This window comes from Tachypleus tridentatus, chromosome 13 (assembly GCF_004210375.1).
Source record: "Tachypleus tridentatus isolate NWPU-2018 chromosome 13, ASM421037v1, whole genome shotgun sequence".
NCBI classification, from domain to species: domain Eukaryota; kingdom Metazoa; phylum Arthropoda; class Merostomata; order Xiphosura; family Limulidae; genus Tachypleus; species Tachypleus tridentatus.
Window position 1 is genome coordinate 215,033,797 of NC_134837.1, and position 12,242 is coordinate 215,046,038.

At 38.2% G+C, this 12,242-nt stretch overlaps 1 protein-coding gene across 2 annotated transcripts in view; it reads right to left on the reverse strand.

Moving 5' to 3' along the window:
* LOC143236918 (guanine nucleotide-binding protein G(o) subunit alpha-like) overlaps positions 1-12,242 on the reverse strand; it is a 77,177-nt gene that overhangs the window by 56,307 nt on the left and 8,628 nt on the right. For both annotated transcript variants that reach the window (XR_013019802.1, XM_076475601.1), the window contains exon 3: positions 6,352-6,493. Coding sequence is in view for 1 of the 2 variants with exons in the window: in XM_076475601.1 (XP_076331716.1) it covers positions 6,352-6,493 (142 nt within the window). In the remaining variant the exon portion in view is untranslated. The remainder of the gene's footprint in view (positions 1-6,351; positions 6,494-12,242) is intronic.

Genomic DNA, 12,242 nt, shown 5'->3' on the forward strand with positions numbered 1-12,242 from the left:
GTCTACAGAGCTAATGGTCCGGCATGGTCAGGTGGGTTAAGGCATTCGACTCGTAATCTGAGGGTCGCGGGTTCGAATTCCCGTCACACCAAACATGCTCGCCCTTTCAGCCGTGGGGGCGTTATACTGTGACGGTTAATCCCACTATTCGTTGATAAATGAGTAACCCAAGAGTTTGCGGTGGGTGGTGGTGACTAGCTGCCTTCCCTATAGTCTTATACTGCTAAATTAGGGACGGCTAGCACAGATAGCCCTCGAGAAGCTTTGCGCAAAATTTAAAAACAAACAAACCAAAGGGCTAAATAACATTTTATTTTCTAGTTGTTTTAAAAATACTTCATTGAATATCTTGAAATTATGAATAAACAAAATATGAAAAAAGAAGTTCCTTAAAGGATTGAGGGGATCTGAAAACGAAATGCATTTGTAGAATTAACATTTTGTCAATTAGAAATATAAACAAAATATTCTAGATTTTTGAGTTGTTTTTTTTCTTTCCTAAATATGCTAGTGAGAAATAAAGTATGTACATTATACGTGTAAGATACGCAATAAAAGACGAAACAGGAGAAATTTTATCAGTACCTGCCCCTAGTGGCACAGTAGTACGTCTGGAGTCTGAACAACACAAGAAAACGAGTTTTTCCATAATCGTGGTGGACAAAGTACAGATAACCTATTGCATAGATTTTATGTTTCACTTCAAACAAACACACCCATCAATACTGGCTGACCTATATTTAGCCAGCAAGAGAATTATGAAATGTATGCGTTTTAAAAGGAAAATAGCTCGTTTCTGACGCATCTCAAACCACCCCTGGTTGATTACATCATATCTGGCAGGTCAAAAAGCAACTGCCTAGAAGGGATTAGAGGTCAAACACACTTCTCTCAAATTATAACAGAATGATTGCAGCAATTACGACAACCAGACTGATAAATCTAATAATCTGTTGTTAAGCAATGGGATATCTGGAGTGCATACCTACTGTAGGAATCGAACTCCCAATTCTGGCGTTATAAACCCTCTATCTCAAACAGTTAACAGTAAGGAACTCCATAGTTTTGTGTATTTCCGTGTTACATCAGTCTCGACTTGCGGGTTTATTTCAGCTCACGTTCATAGCAAACAAAACATTGCTTTTACTCGGTTGACTTTACGCAACTTAAAAAATGAAATAGTGTTATCCAGTTGAGTTTGTTTTTTTAATCACTTTCTAATAAAGCTGAATAATTAGCGCTTAAGCCTAATTTAATCAAATTTTGACATCAGCTACGATATTTTCAGCCTCGCTGGCTTTTTTTTGTTTTAGCTATGATGAGAAGTCCTTAAGTACTGATGAACTCACAAAGTGTTTTATGCGCTAATCATTCAGTTCTATTAGCAAGAGATTAAAAAACAAACTCAACTGAATAACACACTTTATTTCCTTTTATAAGTTATGTAAAGTCAACGGAGTAAAATCAATGTTTTGTTTGCTATGTACGTAAACTGAAATAAACCCGAGTCCACACTGATGTAGCACGAAAGTACACAAAGCTATGGAGTTCCGTACCGTTAACGGTTTGGGAGAGAGGGTTTATAACGCCAGAATTGGGAGTTCGATTCCTACAGTAGGTACACACACCAGATATCCCACTGCTTAACAACAGATTATTAGATTTATCAGTTCGGTTCTCCTAATTACTGCAATCAATTTAATCAAATATTGACATCAGCTATGATGAGAAGTCCTTAAGTACTAATGAACTCACAATGCATCTAAGTTGATGATTATTTCTTGATAAAAGAATTTTTCCATAGTGTTTTCCGACAGCCCACAGAGGGCGCCCATCCTGTATTGATTTTAAATGCTCTACATTCTTCTACATATGTTATAGTTCACAGGAAGAAGGGACTTTTAGATCAATATCGCCTGTCTGTGGTTACTTTAACAAACCCTAGCACGGCAAAACACACTCCAGTCCACACGAATATTATTATGAGGCCGTGACAGAAGCCAGGTTGAAAATGACGTTTCTTTCTTCAGTAGTACAGTTGATATAAAAAAACTCATAGAAAAGTAATTTTTTTTAACATGAGCGTTATCATTTCTTTTCGTAGTGAAGATTTTTTTGGGTGGTTGGGGAGTGGACAGATACTTTAACAGACTTCTTTTTAGGAAATATTTATCTGTAATGTTCAAGGTATTTCACGAATTACATTGTGTCAAATCTATGCATTCGACCTCACACATCAACCTTCGTATATTAAAAAAACAAAATAGCTGAAATAAGGTGGACGCATAAGCAAAGCTATAGTTATTTAATATACTCGCGGAAAGCTATACAAAGACTACCTTTGTTAGCTGTCCCAAATTTTCAACTGATAGACTGTATGGAAAGCAGCTGTTTAAAAAGTACCCACTGCCAACTCGTGAGCTACTGGGAAGAATGGGATATAAACGTTATTCCTATCACACACCCACAACTCCAAGCCCGATTATTCAGCAACGAGACGTGAGTCATGAATCTCAATTGCATGGTATGGCACGCTAACCACCAGGCACTCCACCTATCACAAACGCACTGAGGCTCTCAAAACTATGCCACTGGCCACCTGACATCTTCATGATAAACAACTGGTGGACGGAATATCAATTTTAAAAAATGGATATATGAAACGTAACTCACCAGTCACCAGAAAATTTGTCATGAAAAACTCTTTATGTAATTATAAAGATCAATGGATGAAACATTTGTTGTTGTTGCTTGTTTCATATAAATATCCATCCAAATATTACGAAACTATATTGAAATGCACCACCATTTAGATTTTCCAGTTTAAATTGGACCTAAATCAAATGATTATTAATTCTATTTCAAACGCTTTTTGCGCAAAGCTACAGAAGGGCTATCTGCACTAGCTGTATCTAAATTAGCAATGTAAGACTAGAGGGAAAGCAGCTGGTCACCACCACCTACCGTCAACTCTTGGATAACTCTTTCATCAAAGAATAGTGAGATTGACTTTCACATAAGTAACGCCCTTACGGCTGAAAAGGCGAGCATGTTTGATGTGACGAGGATTCGAACCAGTAACCCTCAGATTGCGGGTCGAGCTCCCTAACCAACTGGCCATGCCAGGCCATTGCAGGAAAAAGTAAAGTTAGACTGTCTTTGGTAAAATTAAATGTGATTTGTTTAGTTTATCAGGTAAATAAACATACTTTTTTTTCTTTTTAGAGTTTTTATTTATTTTGGTGTCAATAATTTCTAATCTATTTGGAGAGATTGTGTTAAAGGATGTTACAGAAGTTATTATACACTTTGTTCATTGAGAACAGGTTTAATTACGAACACCTTGATTTGAAAAAGTCAATAATTCAGTTACATTCACTTGTTATCGTAGTATTTCATGTAATATCAACTACTAACTATATCAACTATATAACTTACGTTTTCATTTGGAGTTGGATAAGACAATACAAATATGTACAATAGGGGCGTGCTAGGATGGTTTACATACGACACCACAGATAATATGTACTGTTATCTGATCCCTTGGTTGTAAACTCTCTATGTGAATGTAAATACAAACAATTAAACTAGTTAATGAATCTAAGTGTTCGTTTTGTAAAAAGTTCATTGATCCTTCAACCTTAGATTCAGGTATGAACACTACGTTATCTATACATGTATAAAGGTGCACAGAAAACTGTCAAAGGGAGTGTCTAAATCAAGGGAAAAAGATATATACCGAATGAAAAATAAAAGATATATTTATTACTTGGCAGGGGGGGTAAGTTCCCCTTGCACGCCAAGCGAACGTTTATGTATATATGGCTGCCAAGTTTAAACTTTAAACTATCTTTAAGTTTTAAAAGTTTAACATTTAACGTCAGGTGATAAACAAAATATATGGGGGAGGAAGTAATAAAAATTAAACAGCAAAATAAAACAAGGCAGATCTTCCTCTAAAAACTATATTTTCATGGCACGAAAAACAATAAAAGTCGCCTAACTTTCAAAATTGACCTCGAATATTGCTCGGGATTTTTCTTCTATTTTCTAAGCTTTCGTTTGCATCCTTTTATGACGTCATAGCATGTAACGTAAACAAGTACCGATAAAGCTACTCTTTGTAAATAGTTAGAGACAAAGATTAAATACCATTAAGTGGAGCAAATCATTAATTATTTACGTCATTTTAGAGTAAATAAAGCGGGGTGAGAAGTAACCGATAATTGTTTCTTGTTGAGCGCAAAGCTACACAATGGGCAATCTGTGCCATGCCCACCAGTTGAATAGAACAAAAGAACCTCATGTCAAGTTTGAAAGACTTGGAAACAAACAACTGGTCCTGGGATGTTGTTATCACGTTATGATTAGGCGTTCGTTTCACTAATGGAAATGCTTTCGTTTTAAATTATGTTTGTTTGAAAGGTATGAAAATATTTACATAACAAGAACTCGGGTGAGGCCTGCTAGGGTTAGTAAGTAGGGTGGGCGATAGGAGAAACGTATTCGTAACTCAAACCCTACAATGCACGTAAGTAAAGAATTTAGTTGTGTATGGAAAAAAGTTATATCAAGTAAATATGCACTGATATGGATTAAATATTTTATTACTTAACTTTAGGAAGGTAATCATGACGCCATTCTGAAAAGGTAGCCAATAAACCTTTGTTAGCTTCGTCTGTTGTTTTTTTTTATGATTTACTTTAACGATTGCATTAGTTAACACTTCCGGTTATGTCAAAATTCAGTTTGCTTATCTGTTAAATTTCTCGGAAAGCTACTTGATAACTGATTGCACTAGCCGTCCCGAATTTTAAAGTATAAAACGAGAGGAAAGGCTGTTAATCAATATCACCTATTACCCACTCTTGGGCTACTCTTTGCCACAAAACAGTAATTCTGACCGTCACATCATAACGCCCTTACAACTATGTTCGAGTGTATATGAAAACTAGCTGTTGTTGGCATCGAGCCAAACAAACCTCAAATCGATTTTCGCGCCACAGTAATCTCCGAAGCTCGCCTAGATGTGGCATATGTATAAGACGTAGAAATGTGTTTATTTACAAGTTACAGGAACATTCTGATCAACTGACAGTTCTTGAATAAAACTCGATGTAAAACATCATGAAACCAAACATATCGAAACGGTTGTGAATGAAAAGAACTCGCAACCTCTTGTCCTTCTACCGTTGTTTGTTTTAATGGATAAACATGTTTATTTTGTAAATTAGGTGTTAAATAAAGGAAAGCCTGCAATAATTCACAAATATAGTCTCAAAGTACAGAGCGAGATTTTGCTAAGACTGATTTATAGTCTGGCGCGTTAACAACAAGGCCACAACCAGCATGAATCTGTATGTCATAATAAGTTTGTACTACACCCCTCTAACCCACCGATAAGACAAAATATTCACGAAGGCGTGTTACCCAGCGAAAATTTCTTTGGGAAATTCGAATGTCGTTTAAAACGCTTTACATGTGGAGCAAAATTAAAACTGTTTGCTAACAAGTATTCATAAACCGCTTAAATAAATTTTATATTATGTATTAACTGGTATATTGTATTCGAGAGGGCGCTGGATTACAAAGCTTGAGAAGCATAGAGCTATTGTTTGTTTTTAGAATTAAGCACAAAGCTACATGATGGGATATTTGTGCTCTACAAACCACGAGTATCGAAACCTAGTTTTTAGTGTTGTGAGTTCGTAGACATGCCGCTGTGCCACTAAGGGCGCATAGAGCTATAAAACATACGTCGTACAAGAAAGTGGTATAAGTATTTGGACAGTAAAAGAGGGGGACAACAATGTGATATATTTAAATTTAGTCTTAGTAGGGATTGTTGGATTATAACAGATTCAAGTTAACCACACGCGAGTCACGGCCGTTCTGTGTTTTCAAATAAGATGGATTATGTCTTCCTGTCTTTAAAGATACGACATATACCTAGAATTAAGGTAACAATATCATTAAATCGGTGATATTTAAAACTAATTAAGGAGACAAATTCGAAAAAAAAATGTCTATAGCCTTCAGTCTTCATTATTATGCGAAACATTTAAAACAATAATAGAGACAAACCGAATCAGATACATGTTAAAACCTTGGCTGAGATTATGGTTTGCAGAATAGCAGACAAACAGTGGTATCTCTGGAACACTGTGTAGTGTTCGCTGTTATAGTGAATAACAGTTTATGACACTTTGGATAATAAATCCATGAAATAATTGTTATTTCACAAATTTTATGACTAACCGGTTCTGTGAAATGAAACTTTAGTACAAGTGTTTACATCCATCGATTCTGTAACACTTTGTTGTTGTTTACATGTAAAGAATTTCTACCTACCTCCCTCTCGTTGTTTGCGAAGTTTACGTTGAGATTAGGCATAGCACGAAGCATAGCTACCATTGACTGAATGGTGTTGCTAAACACCACGGGTCTGTATTGTTGAAAATCTTCTGGAGTAAACCCACTGTCGTGGATAATTCTAAAAGTGCCAAGAAACAATTTATGTTAGAAATATAAGTGTTACGAACTTTTACACTAGACTTTTTGTTAGGTTATGCAAGTATAAAGTTTTTAATATATAAATAGCACTAGTTGAAACTTAACCTGCCTGTCGTGGATGATTTCATGCTTATGGATTCAAGTACAAGATAAGTAACTAATTAATTTGTCATGACACCTTACAAAAAACACCAAATTTTACTTGAAAAAATATTATACTATTTAAAGCTAAATAAAAACCCACTTTGAAGAAACTTTAGTATCAATGTTCTTCTAAGCTAAACGAGTTATTCCCCCTTGTATAGCAGGTTCATTTTTGGAATATTTCTTTTGACATACAGTTAAATAATATCCAATCAAAAATATCTTGGGTGTGAAAAAAAATGTGCAATCCAAAAATTTGTAGTATGATGGTGGGTAAAACAAAATACGTGACTTGGCTAACTATTGAATGAATATTTGCTGTATTATTCTTATCAATGCTATAAGTGTATCTACTAGTTTAACCGCTAATTTTGATTTCATTCCTTTACGTCGTACATTCAATCCTTTTTTCGTCACATTGTTTTTCACAACTAAGGTGTTTGTAATTAGATATTGTGACTTTTTATCGATACACACCTACATACCACACCAAGTATGTGACATTCGATAGTAACCAACACTACCTCTAGGATCGCAACGCTATTACTTGGAACAAACCTTTACTTTAAAGAACCAGCCAGATTATTTAAGCTATATAGTGGCAGTTTTCTCTCTCTTAAACAGTGTTAATAGCTTCCTTTATAGTAACGCTATGGACTTTAGATTAAAAGTTTCTTGTCATCACCATTATGTAATCGGTACAGCTGTATCAAGCATCGTTATCTATTCTAACTGCTTAAGCTAATATCATGTGACACTAAACGCTCTTTAATTAGGATAATTCCAAAACAATTTAGCAACTTTGTGCTGAAAAATTGACAATTACTAAGCAATAATAACCGTTTACTCGTATGATTCTTTTGAAACTTGAGTTAGAAATCGCTAACCTAGTTTGCTTGGCCTAACCAATACTTTATATCTACACGTCCTTTCACATTATATTTTAGCTGCTCTAAATTATCCATCTTTACTCTTAGGTGAAGCTGGAGTAAAAATATTATACAAATAGCTCATACAATGTTTTGCGTAAGCGCTAGCAAATTTTTTGCTAAGTTTGAGCGTTTTTACGAAATAACTTTGCATTTGCGGCTTATATTTAAATCAAACGAGACCCCTAACTGTAGGTTCAAAAATCTATTAGAGTATCAAATTAGAAAAAAAAACCCATAGAAGTTAAATATATTTCCTGTGAGATAAAGGTTTTGTACTTTTGGTGCCAAAGAGACAAAAAAATGGAAGTGTTATATCTCAGGTTATTTCTTAACGGATTGTCTTGAAGTTTGATATGTGAAGTAAGAATCCAGTCTACTGAAAATAGGTGTCAGTTTGGATTATCAAAGTCCGAAATATTGAAGGTGGAAAATCGCTGCATTATCACTCCTGTTAATAAAATACAACTGCAGTAGGTTGGTTTGGCTGCACCACAAACCACCTTGTGTTTTAATATAATTTTTGTAGCTCAGTATAATCTACATATTTTAGCAGATGATACTGGTGTTGGCCAAGTTATAGTACATACAAATCATCTACATATATTCTGAACTGTATAAAAGTAATTTACATATATTTCAAACAGTCAGATTAGGTGTATGAGACTCCTAACTTATATCTGCTAACCAGAGTGACAGCACTCAGTCATCAGCACCTGTTGAATGTGTAGCAACAAAGGGATTGCTTGTCACAGTTATAACACTTCCCACAGCAAAAAATATCGAGTGTTTGTTTGTTTACTGTTAAACGCAATAGGAATTTTGTTCTGTCCTCGCAACGAGTAACGAAAACAGCTTGTATCGATTTTAACCAGGCGAACACGCGGAAAAATTCGGCAAAACATCAGGGCTCAAATCCTGGATCTTCCGATCTGCACTACAACACGCCCTACGTTACGCCCAGACCTTATAGGCAAAAATTTTAAAACTAGTGTGTTGAAGCTATATGTCACGTTGTCAATTTAACATTCTTTTAAATTTCAGTGGAACTTGTCATCACCTGAACTAGGGGTATGGAACTTGTCATCACCTGAACTAGGGGTATGGAACGTGTCATCACCTTAATTAGGGGTATGGAACTTGTCATCACCTGAACTAGGGTATGGAACTTGTCATCACCTGAACTAGAGGTATGGAACTTGTCAACACCTGAACTAGAGGTATGGAACTTGTCAACACCTGAACTAGAGGTATGGAACGTGTCATCACCTTAATTAGAGGTATGGAACGTGTCATCACCTGAACCAGGGGTATGGAACTTGTCATCACCTGAACTAGAGGTATGGAACGTGTCATCACCTTAGTTAGAGGTATGGAACGTGTCATCACCTTAATTAGGGGTATGGAACTTGTCATCACCTGAACTAGAGGTATGGAACTTGTCATCACCTGAACTAGGGGTATGGAACTTGTCATCACCTGAACTAGGGGTATGGAACTTGTCATCACCTGAACTAGGGGTATGGAACTTGTCATCACCTGAACTAGGGGTATGGAACTTGTCATCACCTGAACTAGGGGTATGGAACTTGTCATCACCTGAACTAGGGGTATGGAACTTGTCATCACCTGAACTAGGGGTATGGAACTTGTCATCACCTGAACTAGAGGTATGGAACTTGTCATCACCTGAACTAGGGGTATGGAACTTGTCAACACCTGAACTAGAGGTATGGAACTTGTCATCACCTGAACTAGGGGTATGGAACTTGTCATCACCTGAACTAGGGGTATGGAACTTGTCATCACCTGAACTAGGGGTATGGAACTTGTCATCACCTGAACTAGAGGTATGGAACTTGTCATCACCTGAACTAGAGGTATGGAACTTGTCATCACCTGAACTAGGGGTATGGAACTTGTCATCACCTGAACTAGGGGTATGGAACTTGTCATCACCTGAACTAGGGGTATGGAACTTGTCATCACCTGAACTAGGGGTATGGAACTTGTCATCACCTGAACTAGGGGTATGGAACTTGTCATCACCTGAACTAGGGGTATGGAACTTGTCATCACCTGAACTAGAGGTATGGAACTTGTCATCACCTGAACTAGGGGTATGGAACTTGTCATCACCTGAACTAGGGGTATGGAACTTGTCATCACCTGAACTAGGGGTATGGAACTTGTCATCACCTGAACTAGGGGTATGGAACGTGTCATCACCTTAATTAGAGGTATGGAACGTGTCATCACCTGAACTAGGAGTATGGAACTTGTCATCACCTGAACTAGAGGTATGGAACTTGTCATCACCTGAACTAGGGGTATGGAACTTGTCATCACCTGAACTAGAGGTATGGAACGTGTCATCACCTGAACTAGAGGTATGGAACTTGTCATCACCTGAACTAGAGGTATGGAACGTGTCATCACCTTAATTAGAGGTATGGAACGTGTCATCACCTGAACTAGGGGTATGGAACTTGTCATCACCTGAACTAGAGGTATGGAACTTGTCAACACCTGAACTAGAGGTATGGAACTTGTCATCACCTGAACTAGGGGTATGGAACTTGTCATCACCTGAACTAGGGTATGGAACTTGTCATCACCTGAACTAGGGGTATGGAACTTGTCATCACCTGAACTAGGGGTATGGAACTTGTCATCACCTGAACTAGGGGTATGGAACTTGTCATCACCTGAACTAGGGGTATGGAACTTGTCATCACCTGAACTAGGGGTATGGAACGTGTCATCACCTGAACTAGAGGTATGGAACGTGTCATCACCTGAACTAGGAGTATGGAACTTGTCATCACCTGAACTAGAGGTATGGAACTTGTCATCACCTGAACTAGGGGTATGGAACTTGTCATCACCTGAACTAGAGGTATGGAACTTGTCAACACCTGAACTAGGGGTATGGAACTTGTCATCACCTGAAATAGGGGTATGGAACTTGTCATCACCTTAATTAGAGGTATGGAACGTGTCATCACCTGAACTAGGGGTATGGAACTTGTCATCACCTGAACTAGAGGTATGGAACTTGTCATCACCTGAACTAGGGGTATGGAACTTGTCATCACCTGAACTAGGGGTATGGAACTTGTCATCACCTGAACTAGAGGTATGGAACTTGTCATCACCTGAACTAGGGGTATGGAACTTGTCATCACCTGAACTAGGGGTATGGAACTTGTCATCACCTGAACTAGGGGTATGGAACTTGTCATCACCTGAACTAGGGGTATGGAACTTGTCATCACCTTAATTAGGGGTATGGAACTTGTCATCACCTGAACTAGGGGTATGGAACTTGTCATCACCTGAACTAGGGGTATGGAACTTGTCATCACCTGAACTAGGGGTATGGAACTTGTCATCACCTGAACTAGTGGTATGGAACTTGTCATCACCTGAACTAGAGGTATGGAACTTGTCAACACCTGAACTAGGGGTATGGAACTTGTCATCACCTGAACTAGGGGTATGGAACTTGTCATCACCTGAACTAGGGGTATGGAACTTGTCATCACCTGAACTAGGGGTATGGAACTTGTCATCACCTGAACTAGGGGTATGGAACTTGTCATCACCTGAACTAGTGGTATGGAACGTGTCATCACCTTAATTAGAGGTATGGAACGTGTCAACACCTGAACTAGGGGTATGGAACTTGTCATCACCTGAACTAGGGGTATGGAACTTGTCATCACCTGAACTAGGGGTATGGAACGTGTCAACACCTGAACTAGGGGTATGGAACTTGTCATCACCTGAACTAGTGGTATGGAACGTGTCATCACCTTAATTAGAGGTATGGAACGTGTCAACACCTGAACTAGGGGTATGGAACTTGTCATCACCTGAACTAGGGGTATGGAACTTGTCATCACCTGAACTAGGGGTATGGAACTTGTCATCACCTGAACTAGGGGTATGGAACGTGTCATCACCTTAATTAGAGGTATGGAACGTGTCAACACCTGAACTAGGGTATGGAACTTGTCATCACCTGAACTAGGGGTATGGAACTTGTCATCACCTGAACTAGGGGTATGGAACTTGTCATCACCTGAACTAGAGGTATGGAACTTGTCATCACCTGAACTAGGGTATGGAACTTGTCATCACCTGAACTAGGGGTATGGAACTTGTCATCACCTGAACTAGGGATTGTCATCACCTGAACTTGTCATCACCTGAACTAGGGGTATGGAACTTGTCATCACCTGAACTAGGGGTATGGAACTTGTCATCACCTGAACTAGGGGTATGGAACTTGTCATCACCTGAACTAGGGGTATGGAACTTGTCATCACCTGAACTAGGGGTATGGAACTTGTCATCACCTGAACTAGGGGTATGGAACTTGTCATCACCTGAACTAGGGATATGGAACTTGTCATCACCTGAACTAGGGGTATGGAACTTCTCATCACCTGAACTAGGGGTATGGAACTTGTCATCACCTGAACTAGGGGTATGGAACTTGTCATCACCTGAACTAGGCGTATGGAACTTGTCATCACCTGAACTAGAGGTATGGAACTTGTCATCACCTGAACTAGTGGTATGGAACGTGTCATCACCTTAATTAGAGGTATGGAACTTGTTAACACCTGAACTAGGGATATGGAACTT